This window comes from Astatotilapia calliptera, chromosome 23 (genome assembly GCF_964374335.1).
Source record: "Astatotilapia calliptera chromosome 23, fAstCal68.1, whole genome shotgun sequence".
NCBI lineage: Eukaryota > Metazoa > Chordata > Actinopteri > Cichliformes > Cichlidae > Astatotilapia > Astatotilapia calliptera.
In genome coordinates, this window is record NC_137443.1 from 12,103,291 (window position 1) to 12,120,483 (window position 17,193).

The 17,193-nt window shown below is 44.4% G+C and overlaps 1 protein-coding gene across 2 annotated transcripts in view; it reads left to right on the forward strand.

Moving 5' to 3' along the window:
- ssbp4 (single stranded DNA binding protein 4) overlaps positions 1-17,193 on the forward strand; it is an 89,240-nt gene that overhangs the window by 66,850 nt on the left and 5,197 nt on the right. For both annotated transcript variants that reach the window (XM_026160144.2, XM_026160143.2), the window contains exons 5-10: positions 766-855; positions 11,679-11,762; positions 14,162-14,288; positions 14,426-14,493; positions 15,684-15,748; positions 17,066-17,111. In XM_026160144.2, coding sequence (XP_026015929.1) covers positions 766-855; positions 11,679-11,762; positions 14,162-14,288; positions 14,426-14,493; positions 15,684-15,748; positions 17,066-17,111 — 480 coding nt within the window. The remainder of the gene's footprint in view (positions 1-765; positions 856-11,678; positions 11,763-14,161; positions 14,289-14,425; positions 14,494-15,683; positions 15,749-17,065; positions 17,112-17,193) is intronic.

Sequence of the window (17,193 nt, forward strand, 5' to 3'; positions counted from 1 at the left end):
TTCTCCACAGCCTTTGGAGTAACAGCATCTAGGTCGTGTCTGGAAGACATTAAGACGGGTTGCTTGTTAGATGTCGGGGTATCTGTGCGGTCTTAGCTTTTCAGTTCTTCTTCCACAGGAATCATTGCAACTTTTTTTAATTGCTCCTTGCATTGCCCTGGCCATGCCAACGATGTGCTGATGGTCGGCACGACTGAGGCAGCGCCACATCTGTCTCTTCTCCCTGATGTTTAGCATCATTATTACTGTGAGAGAAAAGATTAAATACAGTCCAAAATCAATACAAGTCATAGATGCATTCAAGTGACACATTTATGCCCTGTTTTTGTTTTTTGTTTTTTTTTACTTTAGCAGTTATTGGAAAAAAAGTGCTGTCCATTCATAGCGCAACGGGGAAACTAGTTTACTCCAAACCCACAGAATTCCTTCCTTAATGTTCCCACTAAATTACCATATTTGCATTTTGTTTTTGTGTCCATCGATTGGTTTATCACAGCACCCAGACAATCATATCTCCGTCAGATATCGTGAGATATCTGTAATTGCTCCATTTGCTCCAGAAAGAGCGCAATCAGGGTGAAAAAAAGGAAAAAAGTTTGATGGCAAATCATTTCCGAACAGCGCGTATCTCTTTCTATTAATTTCGGCAGACACAGGATTGTTTTAACACCTTGCCGATCGTTGATTGTCCCATGACTGTGTGTTAATCCGCTGAAGGGAAATGCAGAGGCTTTTATTTTGGTTTTGTTGTGGTTGTTCTTTCAGAGCGCGGCCGCTGCTCCCAGTCCAGTGATGGGCAACATGCCACCCAATGATGGCATGCCAGGAGGACCCATGCCCCCGGGCTTCTTTCAAGTAAGAAAAATGACCTTCCGTCTGACTTCATCCCTCACCCACCCCCACAATCACCTCCAACCATCACCCCTCCCTTAGCCATGGCTAAGCCTATCCCTCTGTCTCCTCCTCCTTTTTTTAGCCTCTTTAGCTGTCCTAATCCCTGTCCAGATGTGTTCCCTTCTCTGTCTCTCTGCGTCCATCCCATATGTCCATATGCCCGGGATGTTAACTCCTGGTGCTCTGTCTGCTGCTCTAGACTCTACCCATAGAGTTTTCTGTGTTACCGTGTGCTTTCCAGAATATGAAATGCCTTTGCAAGTGAAGGAGGTGTTGGGTTTGCTGGGAGGGGAGGAAAAAGCAGAGTGAAGAGGAGGCTATTTTCTCTGGTCTGTGTTGCTTCACTAATTCCTCCTGTCATCACTGTTCTCTGAGGGCTGTCTCAAAGGCTGACGAGGTCACTCGCACTCTTTTCTCTGTTTCTGTCACTCTCACATATTCAAATGAGGACATATAGGAGCCTTATTTGACACTGTGACACACATTAAACTCGTAACATTTACAAAATTGAGGTTTTAAAGTAACTGTACCCCCAAAGATATGCTGTGAATTGCTGAGGGTGAGAACAGGAAATCTGAATTGGCTTAAAGCAGCTTTTCTACAGCAGACAGTTTGAGTAAGAAAGAAGTCACCAGCAAATATGAGATTTTTCACATTATACCATGAGCAATTCAGGTGAAACGCCTACGGAAGGAAGAGGGCATTCATCCCCTGCAAAAGTTTGATGTCATTTAGCGAAACCCTGGACATCTTCTTGTGGAGTGGAGCCTTTAAAGGAGTAGTACAACATTCAGCCAACTCAGCTCCATTTACTGACAGTTTCCACGCAGTCTGTAGGTCACGTAAAGGAGCTGTCTGCAAAGACACCAAAGCAATCACAAGGTTGTTTTTGGTGGCTTTCAACGCAGCAGCCGAGAGCAACCCTTTCCCTCTGGTCTGTAACCGAGCGTTTTTCCCTAGCGACCATTGGTTGCCAAGGAGTTGCCGACCGGCTGCTGAATTTTATTGGTTAGAGTTTGGAAAAAGTCCTCTCTGTCCAAAGATAACAAAGCTCCTTCAATCGCTAATGCTAGCTAGAAGGGTTGTCCTGCTAACCATGTAAGATCAATAACTGTCAGCAGAATATTGAATATATAATATTCAGTCACCAGATCCCAGCCTCGTGCTCACATTGGTTGATATATATATATATATATTCTTTTAAATTTAATTAATTTTCCTTAAATTAATAAACAAAGATGTTTATTAATGCATTTATTGTTATTTTATTTTTAAAGTTTTATTTTTGAGATTTTTGTTTGTAAATCCCTGTGATGTGTAAGAGTCTTGCTAGCGTCTCAGCCATTTAAAGACTTTCTCCTGAGTTAAACATCAAACAGGATTCGGCTGACCAGGCAATGCAATAAAATTACAATACGTCTTTAAGAATAATACTTTACTTTATTAATCCTTTGTGAGTATAATTAAACATGCTCAGTGCTGTAAGCATGCTGCACAAATTTCCTCTCACTCTCTGTCTATAGCATACCTGATGTTTCCATACGTACAGTTTGAGTACAGCCTGTTTTTTCTTGTTTGATTGGCAGCGTGTCATGTTCTGTGTGTGTGTGTGTGTGTGTGTGTGCGCGCATGCATGTACATGCTGGGGTGGTAGAGAATGTTAATGATGTATGAGCAGTGAGCAGGCCAGGGAGAGAGCTATCTGATGGTGTTGCGTGAGTGACATTGCTTTCCATAAATAGACCCTGTGTGCAGGGCAGACAGACAGACAGACAGGATGGGCAGAGAGGAGGAGAACAAGGAGGGATGGATGCTGTATTCACTTTCATCTTTTCTTCTCTTTTCATCCATCCTTCTTCTCTTTCTCCTCCCCTCTTCAGCTCAGATTAGCTGAGCAAAGCAGGAAAAGGTGAAGAAAACAAGAAAACAAAGGTGCGAGCACAGAGCCTGCACAGTGCACCGAGACAAAATGCTTCCAGTGCCACTGCAAAGATTTCCCTAAATCAAGCTCACACTGTTAGTGGTACAACAGCATCCTTCAACATGAGCCAGAGCCGAAGCCCCGCTCATTGCTTTCTGTAGGTAGCTGACATTAATTCCCCATTGAACTAATGGCTGCGGTCCACGCTGAAAGTGCAGGCTGCTGAGAATTCTGCATTGCATTTGTTCATTCAAATGAAGGGGAAGCTGTTTCACCCCCCCCCCCCCCCCCCCCCCCCCCTTCGCACACATTGTTGAAATTGTGCTCGTGTCCTCAGTCACTCCTGAGATACGGTTAGTCGAGTGGACCACAGTCTTGCCGTAGAATTGTGAATGGATTACATCGAGCTAAGCGAAATTTCCTCGGCGTTTCGGTCATTTCTCATCTGAACTCTGGGTCGGCTTCCTTTCCCACCTTCTCCCTCCCTCACCTTCTCCTTCACACGCCAGGTATCCTTCTTCATGACATTTCTTCTCCATTTCCCTTGTTTTTGAAACTATTATTTCTCACACGCCGCTTCAGTGACACATGCTTACTCACCGACTGTGTGTGAACTGCTCGTGTGTGCTGTGTGTGTGTTTTTTCCCAGTTGCTCTAGCATAGCAATTAACATAGGTGACCCCAACACTGTTATTGGCTCCAGTCCTGGGAGAGAGGGATGAGGGGCAAAGACAGGACACTGGAGGAAAATAGAGATGGGAGGAGGAGGGTCTTCCTTCATGTTATCCTAATGTGTAGCTCACAGGGTGAGCCTGGCATTCGGGGGTGGGTGCGGGGGAGGGGGGGGGCATCATTTAGGCAGAAAGACAGAAGAAGAAAGAGAATAGAATAAGTGTCTACACGTTTGGTGTGTAGTCCTTCGTCTCTCAGCAGAAGTCCATCGCTGCTGCATCATAGCCCTCTGGGGAGGGCAAGCAAAAGGGGAGATGACACGGGGGAGGAGGGGGGGAGGGAAAATTAGGGACGAGAGGCAACAAGGAGAGATAGAGGAGGGTGGAGGAGGGGAAAAAGAAGAGGACAGTGAGATGTCAGGGGAGTCTTTCCAAAATCTTTTTTTTTTTCAAATGAGAAAATGAACATTAAATGATCTGAAGCGCCTCGCTCTCGAGCTGCTTCTGTGATCTACACACGACACGTAACGCAGTCAAAAACACAGAGCGCACTCTCGTAGGGGTGTAAACCAGCCGGGGTGGGGCATCCTCTCTCTACTAAACTGGAATTGTTCCTCTTGCCAAAAAAATAAATAAAAAAGAGGATCGAGAGTCAAAGGCTGTGCAATTTACGGCAGGTAATTGCAGCTCTTCAGGGACAACACGAAAAAGCACAACAAGAGGATTAGGTTTGATTACACATTTAAGAACAAGCAACCCAGGTATCAAAGGCAAATTTAAGAACCTGTTCAAAGCTGACACATGGCACGCACATGGCGAATTAGGGAGACATCTGCGCTCGGTAATTTATTTATCAAAGGTAAGACTGGGCTCGGGGTTCAGTCCGGTCAGTCGTATTACAAAGATGCAGATAAATAAGGTGAAGTGCTTCGGAAAGTGAATGACAGACTGCAAACCGTACAGAAGTGATTGAGGAATAGCATCTGAAATATTATTTCTTCTGTTAGGGCCGGCGCCGGTCCTTTAGTGGAGATTGCGGACTTTACAGAGGGATAATCACAAAGTTGCCCAAAGTTAACAAAGTGAGGTGTAACAGTGTTCAACCTCTCAACAAAAACCACCGACATATTTAAAAAGTTATGCAAAAATGTTTAATCTGCTTTTCTAACACATGTGAAAAAGCAGCGTGAGTGGAAGACACAGATGTCAAAGGACCCAGACGAGTCAAAACTTTCCACTGAGAAGAGGGACTCTGCTTATCCTTGAGAGGACAGCCACAAAGATCATACCCAACAATTCCCCTTGAATGACAGACTTTAAAATGAGAAGCAGTACTCGGGAAAACCTTTTCTCTGCATCGTGTACCTGCACTTTCCTTTAGACTTGGCTCATGAACATTAATGATGAATGATAATAATGAATGAAGCCGTTTTCTCCTGCTGTTCATGCTTCACCTCCACCATCACGTGATTTCATCTGTTTAGAGGCAAACATCACATGTTTCTCTGCGTGTTGGTGAAAGAGCTCAGGTCCTGGTGTAGTATTGCTTCAGTATCTTTGTAGACTGTGTCTGCATGTCGTAGCTGTGCACTGCAACCAGAAGGCAACGAGCTGTTGGCTTTTTGGAGGACGGCATCACCTCGCGATGAACAACACGCAGAGAGCAGAAGAATGTGGGCGAAGCAGTGGCGAGCGGCGTCGCCACCACGTCCTGCCAATGAGCACACTTCCGCTATATTGCGTAGCAGCCCCCTCTCCCCATACGTGGCAATTAAGTTGGCAATACATCGCTGCTCCGTCTGGAAATTCACAATGGACAAAGACCTTCTTTGTCGTTTCGTGAAGCTGAGAGTTAAAACAACGTAAAGTGTCCCTGCTGCCGTTGTTTGAGGTGTGCTTTTGTACTGCTTTGTGCTTAACTCATTTGTTGCTCCTTTCGAAAAGACAAATTTTCAGCCAGTCAACATTCGACCAGCACGTAGCATCACGGCTGTCGTACTGCATGCTTTTGGCTTTTTTGGAAACGTGTCCCTGCGGCCTCTACATTGGTTGAATTCCCACAATCCTTCTCACAGATCCACACTGGTGCACCAATGGTTGGGCAGAAGCCTTAAGCACCAACAGTGAAGTAAGCATGAATAGTTTTCATCAATTAAAAAGCAGGTGGCTCCATTTTGGGGAACTTTCCATTGATACTCATGATTACTGAGGCCATGCCTCTGGGAGGGGGGGGGGGCATATCGCCTGTAGCAGTACCCCTTGTTCTTGTTGCTAATTTTTCTTTTCTGACTCTGGACTCGTCCTGCTGCTGATCAGATGCTTCTTGGCTGTGCCGCCTATTAATGTTTAAAACCTCAAAAACCTTTGCACGATACTGTAAATAATTTGGCACCGTCCCAGCGGGTTAACGGCTATCCTCCGGGAGAAAACACTCCTGATCGCGTGCTCCCGTCTCTGAGCTGACATGTTGCCATGTTGTATAGCATGAGCTAGCAGGAGACCCACTGCTGCCACTGCTGCTCTCTCTGGAATGTTAGCAAGGAATGACAATGAGTGTGCATTCAGTGTGTGTGTGTGTGTGTGTGTGTGTGTGTGTGTGTGTGTGTGTGTGTGTGTGTGTGTGTGTGTGTGTGTGTGTGTCTGTGTGTGCGCTGCTACTCCTGGCTTTGTTTGTTGTGTTCAGTGATGCAGGCTGCTTTGTGTTCTCACTCTTTGTGTGTGTGTGTGTGTGTGTGTGTGTGTGTGTCCAGAAGTTTGACAGAAGTTACACACTGCCCTCTAGTGTTGGCAGCTATAAACAGGTGAAAAACCCTCAGCAGGCTGCTACTCTTCCACCCCTCTCTCCCTCGCTCTCACTCTTTCTGTTAGTGGTCCATCAGGGGCAGCAGTGTGGGTCTTCCTTAAGCTGAAATGAGCGGTGAGGAGGCGAGGGGGTTGCGTTGATGGGTTTGTGGTACTGTGCCAAGCTGTTATCTCCTTAGCCGGGTAGAAAATGATTTTATTAATTGCTTCATTTAACGCTCCCCGTGTCCCCCCCCCCCCTCCTCCTTCCCCTCTCCCACACGAATACACAAACAACGCCACACAAGCTCACGCACACTCGCACACTCTCCAAGCAAGCTACTTTTCAAACTCGCCCTGCATATACCTCCACGACAGTTGAAATGTTCTCTCGCTCCCTCTCTCTGCGGGGACCTGTAGAGGGAACAGTAGAGCCATAAAGGCCATATGCTGGCCCATTCAGATGTAATAGCAGGAAGGCCTGGGGAGGCCCAGTCAAAGGAGCTACGCTCCATTATGGTACATTATAGAGAAGAACAAGAGAGGAGCACTGTGAGTGTTTCTGTGTGTAGTTTCTGAGCAAGTGTGCGTGTGTGTGTGTGTGTGAGTGTGTGCGAGAGAGAGCGTGAATGAGATTGTGTATTATCTACCCTGCAGGAACAAAAATTTGTTCTCACAATCATCATGTTGAGACCTCCATATGGGGACGAGAAGATGGTCCCCATGTGACCAGCTGGTAAAACTGGTGAAAGTAGTTTAAGGATTACGTGATGGTTATGTCAAAGATTCAGGTGAGGCAGGAAGCGCTCATGGTTATGTGCGAGGGTACGGCTCTGAAAGATGAATGCAAGTCAATGCGGTGTCCTCTCGAGCGACTGAAACTAGGCTGTGTGTGTGTGGGGGGGGGATGAGAATCAGACTGCTGCAGCTGGGTCAGTGCAGTCAGACCCCGCAGGGGTGTCTTGTTAGACACACACAAACACACACACACACTCTGGCTCGGCAACAACAGTAACCTCTGAGGTCAGACAGAGCTAGCGCTGCATTAGCCCCAGTGTGAACCTGCTGAGAGACAGAGCGAGCCAGTGCAGCTGGTGTTAACCACCCAGAACATACACACTGCACACGGAGTGGCAGAAAAAACCCACAGTGTTACCGGCACAGACGTCATAACTGTGCCGGCACGCCATCTCTGTGCTGCATGTACAACTAAATAAACACGTCCAGGTTTGCGTGTCGCGTTGCTGGTTAAAAAGTGGCTTTTGTGGAGACTTGACTACGTCTCAGATGATGATGAGATTAATAGAATCAATGAAAGGTAAACTGACACATCTCACAGGGAGAGGAAGCACCTGTGAAGAGCCCTGCTGCTGCTTCTGCCTTTTATAAAGGGTAACAAGTCCTTGAATACGTGCTTCTGCTCATGAGCAGTGTTATTTTCATGCGTAAGTACGAGCTCATCTCTCCTGCCAAAATCTGTGCTCTTGTATGGCGTACCTGGCAGTGCAGCAGTACTGTATCCGTGCTCGTGGGAACTCGCTTGTTTCGAGCTGTCAGTCAGGCGTGTTTATCTTTCCGCTGTAGTTCCAGGTTCCTGGTGTCGAGCTCTGTGGCTTGGATGGCGGAGCGCCGACAGAGCACTCACACGGGGAGGGTGGAGCAGTGAGCCGGGTGGGAAAGTGAGGTAGAGCCGGAGGGTGGATGTACCTGCTTCTCTCTAGCTCCGATGCAAAAGAGAAGCAGGTACATGTGCAGCTGCCTCTTACATGGAAAGCGATGCACATGAGTGAAGAGGCACGCTTGTCTAACAGCTGTGTGTGTTTAGCTGAAAGTCAGTCAACTGAAACATCATCAGCAGATATGATGATTGATGATTTTGCTCTGATAATTAAAATTAAAAATTGCAGCTATTCGCGAGAGAGCAGTAGTATCACAATGTCGTGCAAACGTATGTATGCCAAACTTATTCTACAAATTCTATGTCTTTCTGATTGGCTGCCTCTTGCAAGCAAAACTATTTGAACAGCACTGGGAGGAGCTTCTGTGCATACAGCCAGAGCTGTGATATCCCTGCTCAGGGACATCACACAAAGCCAGGAGTAGAAAAGAACAGTCTGAAACTGAGCACTTAGAGCAATCTGAAGCACGCTCACATTCATACCTACAATTTAGAATAACCAATTAGTGTATTGTGTGTGTCTTTGGACCATGGGAGGAAGCTGGAATAGTCTAAGCATGTCAACAGGAAAGCCCCACCCTGCCAGTGGATTCAAATCTTTTTGCTATAAGCGCTAACAACCACTGTACTGTAGTTATAATATATATTAGTATAATAGGTCCACTTTAGGCAAGCGTGCAGAATATTTGCATAAAGTTATGTTTATTTTAGATTTTTATACATTTAATATTTAAAATTGGCCCTTTTATTAGGAGAAGTGTAATCTAGTGTACAGTGGTGTAGCCAATAACTGTGTGTTGGTGTCTATTTGAGTAAACTGCACTAATACTGTCAACCAGCGAGTGTCAAGGGCACTCCCATAATCCTTTACCTTTAAAATGATGTTAAAGACACACCTGTTAAAGTAAACCCCCCCTCCTCCCCCCGGCAGCCCGCTTTCAGTGCTCATACTGTACCTGCAGGTATATCAAAGCCAGCACACACTTAGCACCTGAGACAAGATCCTGCTATCACCTGTGAAGAAAGAGGGAGATCTTATATTTGCACTCACCGCCACTCATCTTGCACACATGCTCACACACGCACACACACACACACACACACACACACACACACACACACACACACACACACACACACCTGTAATGTTATTTGATAGCCAAGTGCTTGACAGAAGCTCTGGCAGACTAGCAGATAAGTCTGGTCTGGCGGTGGGTGGTCCCGTTTCTCCACATTGATGCTAGTAACAGGTTTCTAGCGGTGTGACTGCTGCCAGAGTCAGATGATGCTGCTGTAGTACGAGACGCGGAGGTCAGAGTTGACGTTAGTCCCGTGATACGGCGTTACTTTAACGTAGAGGTGTTTGCTGTGAGAGATTAACTTATGAGTGGTTTCAGCTCATTTTCTCTAATAATATAAACTGAAACTGTAATTCACATAGCAGTGATTGAGTCTTCAGTTCAATGTTGATTTAAATGACAGAATAATTTCAGTTATTTTCAGAGGGGGATTTATTCTTCTATTTCATTGCCATAATGATGTTTGATTGGGTTTAAATATTTGGCACTTCTTTGGAGAGTGGAAGTGAGCTCCAGAATTAAGCTTGCTTTGGCCCTTGATTCTGTTTTGGACGGTTTTAACTCTGGCAAACCGGATCAAGTGTCATCACGGCAGAATTTAGAAAAATAATACCACGTTTGAAAATACCCTGAATTATCCTTTGGCAGCAGTGCTGTAATTGAATGCTGATTACAGGCCACTTCGTGAATTGATCTGACCCCATCCTGGCAATTAACAATTCCTGTGCATGGAAGTCAATGCAGCCCTTTGAAAATGTCAGTGACAGATCTTATTAGAAGCATTCTTTGTTGGTGTAACAGATTAAATATGATGGTTGTGAAGACATTCTACATATTTACAGTGAATTTTAATTTTTAATTTTCTCATTTTGACCTCTGATGAAAGAGATAAAGGGGCCTTTGCCATTGTATACGAGCAGCATGTTAACAAAGGATTGCTTTGTGCACAATGAAGTGAAGTGAGGCAGAATTAGAGTCCCAGTAGAACTTTGGTCATCTCTTTCAGATCATTTACTACTTTGTCTCCTGTCAGTATCGTGTTTTTCAGATATTATGCCATACTTATTTTCCTTACTTATTTTCCATACTGATGTGTTTCTGATTTCCCGTAATAATGTCCAGGAGAGCTGTTTGAACTGAATGTTACATACCGGGAAATAAAGTATTTCCCTGTACTTCAGCATTAGCATCAGCTACATAAAACACGCTTATCTCATTGAAGTAGAGTGATAAATTGTGCTTGTGTAGTTGATCATTTTTTAGACTCAGGAGAGTTTATTGAAATTAGAGCCTTTTAATATACAAGCACACCCCCCAAAATACTAAAGCTCCAGTTATATTTAACGCAGTGGTGTGCAGTGACTTTTACAGCAAGGCAAGCGGGGAGACAACCAGCGACCAGAAACTCAAGAAGAAACACAAATGTTCTTCCACTGGACCACATTAAAGCCTTTTCGAGTTTTTCTCCTGTCCATCTTTATTCTTATATACATGCTGACAGCCCTGTGCATCTTGCAGCACTCTTCCCAGACATCTTCACCTCTCTGCGTGCTGTACCTACCCTGAAGTATTCTAAAATATTGTACTTACGTCTGTAGTGTCATCAAACTTTTTGGGATTCGCTGAGTTCCCGCGAATTCCTAAGGAATTTTCCTTTATTGAAAGCAAGAAGAAATATTATTAAAAAAATGTCAGCAATTACCAAACTCTATTATTGGCAATGGTAAATAAAGTATCAAAAGTAAAAGTACTTAGTGTGCAGAAAAACATTCCCGAACATGTTATATGGATGTTAATATAACATCCATATGATGGATGTGAATGTTATTGCTGTAGGTGTTTAAGGTTGGGTGAATTTTAAATGTTGTAAATACTATATGCTAAGTATATTGCATTTAGTATATTAAATTAAAACGCTTGAGCAATGAGGGCCATGAGTAATCACCACTTAGTGATTGCCTCCATTGTTGATTGTTTTTTTTATATAAACTGTATAAACAAATGATTTCTCAGAGATTCTAATCTGCCTTACCTGTTAAACTTCTTCACATTGCACTCTAACCCCTCTAAATTACACTTGTTGGTATCGGTGGTTAGTAAGAGAAAATGATAAATCTGATGATAAATCACAGAGGGTTTGTTTAGTTGCTAAACAAACAGGCAGATTGAAACTGATCTCAGAGCAGTGAAAGCAGAGTCAGCAGCAGATTGTCTATGTGTCGTATGGACTGCGAACGCCTCTGTGTCCCCTCAGATGAGCTGGAAGAGTTAGCCAGAGTGACAGAAGTGTGAGTTTCTCTGCTTAGACTCCTGACCTGAACCTGGATAAGTAGATAGATGGATGCAAACAGATGAGAAGCTGTAGACAGAAAGTTGTTTAAAATAAGAGAGATTGGTTTCAGGATTTGATTGATCTCTGCTTTTAGATTTCACTGTTCAAGCACTGCTTGCCTTGCTTGCCCTGATGGAGTGCCGCTGATAGATTTCCTAAAATCTGGCCAAGCAAAACTAAACCAAACCTATAACTGCAGTACTCACATTAAAAGTGATTTATTGAAGGTTGATTGCGCTAATAATGTTTCCCCAGAAAGATTTGCATTCATTACATTCTTGAAGCTCGTTTTTTAAACAACTTTAAATCTGTTCTTCACCAGGGTCCCCCAGGATCTCAACCTTCACCTCACACGCAGCCTCCTCCACATAACCCCACTAATCCCATGATGGGACCTCATGGACAGGTAAGAACCAAACATTTATCCAGTCTGTCACTTTGCTTGTAGGTTCCTTCTTGAGCCTACCCTTGATTCCACTCGCTCACTCGCTCAAATAACAGTGAAAAGTGTACAAACCGCACACAGGTCCCTTGTGCTAACAGGCAGGACGGGCAGCATCCACAATGGTGGATTGGATGAATAATTTAGCTGTGTTGGCCCAGCTGTAAAGAGCGGAGGTGCATCTGGAGGGCCTCCTCTCTTCCTCAGCCCAGCACTCACCATCCCGTAGTCCATCAATAGACCATTAATATTGCAGCACAGCCTGACATTGTGCAGCTCTTCATGCACAAACCCACCACAACACGGTCAAAGGAGGAGAGAAGAGGAGCCGAAGAGAAAGCCGACTTAGGTGACGAGGGTACAAATGAAAACGGTAGTGAGTCGGTTCTCACTTCGAGGACTAATTGTTATTATATAACTCATCTTCCACTTGCTCCAACCGCACACACCCGGCGACACACAAAACATGTAGTACATAATTATAATTTAAATGCAGTCTCATGCTGTATTTGTGTTGTGTGTGCTTATCTCTGTGATAAGATGATGATACAAACATCATGCGGCTCATGCTCCGTGACCAAAACACCCAAGTCTTACCCAATCAGCATTCAAATCTGCACGTTTCCTCTTGATACTAAAATAGTTGGACTGACTTTTGAATTAATTCTTATCGTCTAACATCGAAATGTGGTCCACCGGGCGTGGATATTTGTAGTTGTAGCAACGTATTCTCAAAGGTAATTCTGAAAACCATCTGTCTCTGGTGTTTTACATTATTCACTAGTTGTGCGCCGGCTCTGTAATGCATGTCCCGGCCAGCCTTGTCTTGTCCCCTCTCTGCTGAAACATAGTGAACGTGTCTTAGGTTTCTGGTATGAATCACGCAATCCAGGCAGAATCTTTGTAGCTAGACTGCCTGCGTATGCGAGGTCGGTAGTAAAATGTCCACCACCGAATGGCACAGAAACAGAGACGGGGTGTAGAACTACTGCTTTCATCCAGCCGTGTGATGTTAATGCCCCCCCACCCGCTGCAACATTATTGTCCTTGTATTGTTCTTCTGGTCCAGATCTCTATCCTGCATGTTTTTTTTCCCCATCTTCCTAACTTCCCCTTTACCTTTATCCTAATGGCATTTATCACCTGAGGTCTTACTTTCCAAAACTTAACAACAAGCCCCTCCTTACTTGGAAACAGAACAAAAATACAGCATGCACATTGTTCTTCAGCGCAATAGCTCCCCCTGTTGACATCCAAAGATAAAGCCTCAAACATGAGAAGGTCAGCTATAGAGAGTCAGGTTTGCTAATCTTCTTGTGCCTTATGTCATTTCAAAGTGTCACTTGTCAAGAACAGTTTGGCTCTCACCTGAGGGGAAACATATGACTAATCTATTTTACATGGAAGTATTCTTGCTTCCGGAGAGCACATTTGTACACATTTTGAGAGACTAATAGAAGCTGGTTGAAATGATATTATTATCATAACATCAGTTAAATTTTTTATAGAGATCTGTGTTTATTAGTTCTCAATCAGAAGCACCAAAAGGCAGCGTACACTGTGATTTATGGATGCAGTGTTTTAAAAGCAGAATCTGATGTTCGCTAAGCTGGTAATGACGGTGGCATGCTGAGACATGTGTACTGTGATGTTTTGTGTATTTTTAATATGTGCAGCACTTTCTATCGTTTTATCTCAATTTAATTTCCGTCGTGTGTTTAATGACTCCCGCTGCAGTCGTTTTACAAGCCCTGCTATAAATAAATATTGTCATAATATCCTTATGATTACCTTGTTTGTTTTATTTACTTGATACATTATGTTAATATCTAATCGTGCCAGTCCCTTTAAATTGCTTTTCTTTCGATGCTGATTTCATTAAAGTGAAGCCACATTCTGCACTAACTGCACTGTGGCTTCTTTGTGTTTTGGGGCATAACCGTAGCTTTGTGTTGTCATTAGCACAAACATATTTGAAGGACTCTCAGTCAAGAAATGTACATGTGTGTTAGTGTTTTGGCTTCTGATCATTATTATTTCATATTGTGGGCCACGTAGAGCCCATTTTGTTCTGAATTGGGCCAGATCCTGAATCCTGAATTTGTATAGTAGAAAGCAAAAAAACTGCCATTTCATTGTTTATTTACTTTGGTTTAGTATGAGTGGCCATGGAGAAGGAAAAGCTGCAAAATATCTGAAAATACAGTTAAAATTCCAAAACGTATGGCATCTTTCACATTTTCCAAAGCTGTCCGGCGGGCCGAATATGAGTTTTTGACTGACCACTTCTGGCCCCCAGGCCTTATGTTTGCCATCACCTGGAATAAAGTTGTTGTTTTTTTCTTCGCTTGTCCTTTCTGCAGCCATTCATGTCTCCACGGTACCCAGGTGGCCCAAGGCCTTCCCTCCGTATGCCAAATCAGCCTCCCGGGAGCATCCCCGGGTCACAGCCTCTCCTTCCAAACAGCCTGGACCCCACCCGACCTCAAGGTACTGACAGCCATAGTGTGCTGTTTTGAAGAGAAACTTTATATTGGCTTCTAAATGAGAATCTTCTTTCTTCCTCCTGTATTGATTTGTTATTGATCCAAGTGGTGCTGCCATGCCAACATTCTGTTTTATCACAGGACATCCAAACATGGGCGGTCCAATGAGAATGAATCCCCCCCGAGGCATGGGAGGCATGGGCCCACAGGTAAACCACCAGTGTTCTTTTACACAAACGACCAAATTAGTCATATAGAGTGAAACACAAAGGGCCCCGTTACTAAAGCAAGTCACGACAGTGGATAGTGTCCTTCAGCTCCACCAGCCCACTGCACTCCCACTCAGCAGCTGCTACACAGCCAGGTTTGGTGCCTGGTCTTTAGTTTATGAGCAAACTCTGTGTTTGGTTGCCCTTCATTAGGGGCTTCCATAAAAAACAGCTATAATGTCAAAGCAGCAATCTATAAACAGCATGCAGATAATCCTTCTCCTTTGCTGAGCAGGAATTTTGGTTCCGCCAATCTCTTAACTTTGCCTTTAAATGTCAGAAGCGCTCTGACGCTGATCTTGGCTGCGACCAGAGCCCACCCACTGCTAACGCCAGTTCTACATGTTAAATCCTACTTGCTGACTCCCACCTAGAGAGACAGAGACTGAATGCTTAGAGTGCTATGAGCAAGCCACCACCAACACATATTTTTTTAAAAGTGGTGCCAAAGACGGTGCTGTCGGTTTCCTTTTATCACTTTAATTTGTGTTAATGTTGTTTTTTCTAATACATAAGATGCTTAAACAGCAGCGTCCTTTTGAATTACCATTATAAGACAGCTGCTTCATTCTGCACCCAGCCACCGCGCGCACACACACACACGCACACTCTCTCCCCGTGCCCTTCGTCCCCTCTCTGTGCCACCCTGGCTCGGTGACTTTGGCAGTGAGCGTACCAGCAGCTGGTGTGGCATCTGCTCGACAAGTGTAATCGTCTGCTGAACAAAACTCTTCCTCTGAGTGGAGCTGCTCTCTGGCCTGCCCCCCTACTCACTCACTCAGTCATACACACACACACACACACACACACGTGTCCAAAGACACACGTGTAGCGCCAGCCAAAGCAGCCCACTGGGCAGCGATGAAAACATACACGCAAACACGCGGGAGGGCGCGCACACATAGAGACACTTACTGTATACAGAGACTCACAACATGTGCAGAGTGCGCAGGCTCTTCCACACACAGCTGTCCTCTTTCACGCGCAGCCCACACACAGCTCATACATCCACATAATTAAACACTAGTTAGTGGGAGACATGATCGTCGCTGACCTTCATTAAGATTCAAACCTTTATACAGAGCAGGTGCGAGGCTCTGTGCTGACTGTGTGTTCATCTCTTTGTGCAGAACTATGGCGGAGGGATGAGGCCTCCTCCAAACTCCATGGGGCCAGGGATGCCCGGCATGAACATGTTAGTAGACTGTTTTTCTTTTTATGGCTGTAAATTCTGTATATACTTCTATATGATAATGTTTACATCATCTAAATAACAGGCAAAAATAGTACTAATATATTAGAACCCCCCAATTTCCTCTCAAACCAGCTTGGTGACAGATGAGGGAAGAAGAAACATCCCACAGAACCATCAGGCAGAAAAAAGACTTACACTGAAAAGAGATATAAAGACTTACACTGGTTTAAGGTAAAAGTAGAAAGTCAGGATAAGCTCTCCGATAAACACAGACTTAAAAGATGTCACCGACATCAGAGGCCTTGTATCCTGGCTTTACTCTGACCCTGACACAATAGGTCTCAGGCTAGGCACCGACGCATACGGCAAAGAAATTTCAAATGAGAAGAATTAAATAAAATAGTGCTGTATAGGGTTACAGGGCATTTTCCTCATAATGCGCATGCACGTGAGTTTTAAGATGTCCTGCAGGAGCTCTGCACTTCAAAGTCACTGGGCCTAAGAGGGAAGTACAACAGAGTGTCATCAGTAAAAATACGGAAAGAAATCCAGTAACCATGAATGCTGTGACACGGGGGACGTATGTAGAATCATACTGCAGCTACAAATGAGCCCCGAGCCACACCGTGCTTTATGAGTGTGGATAAAGAGACATAGTAGTTATTGATAGGTGCAGCCTGTTTGAGAGATAATGTGAAAATCATTATAAAGCTGAGCCAGACACCCACAAGGCACCAGAGTTTGTAAAAAGTACTGTGATCAATTGTGTCCAATGCTGCGCTCGAGTCCAGCGGTGCCAGATAAAGAGCACATGCCTGCTCAGAAGCCACTGGGAGATCGCTGGTGACCTTCGAAAGAACAGTCTCTGTGCTGTGGTATTTACCGATGCCAAATAGAAACTTTGCAAAAGTGGAATTATTTTGTGGAGCAGAAACATGTAGCTCAGACACCTTTTCTTTCATAGAGTTTCTTTCGACAAAAGGCAGATTGGAGATGATAATTCTCCAGGAAGGTGTGATCCACGTTAGTGTGGCTGCACAGAAACAGTCAATGAACTTTCAACCCCAAAGAGTAAACGTGGCACTAAAAAAACAACAAGTCGTCTTCTGTTTCAGAGTCTCAATGCTTGTCCTGTGACTGACCGTCACGCCAATAAATAAGTCCCTCAATAAAGTTCCCAGAAAGCAGAACAGGCAGGTTTCTAGATCATTTCTGCACGTCAGCTGATGAACTCTACTTTTGCAATAATCTCTAGAGTCCACGTACATAACAAATAATAAAACCTCCCCTTTATCCTCGTACCTCTCTGCATTTCAGGGGTCCTGGCGGAAGAGGTCCGTGGCCGAACCCCAACACCAACTCAGTGAGTCACACCCTCTCACATCTTCACGTCCACGTGACCGAGTGCATTTACAATAACTGTGCTTCATGTTGTGTTTCACCCC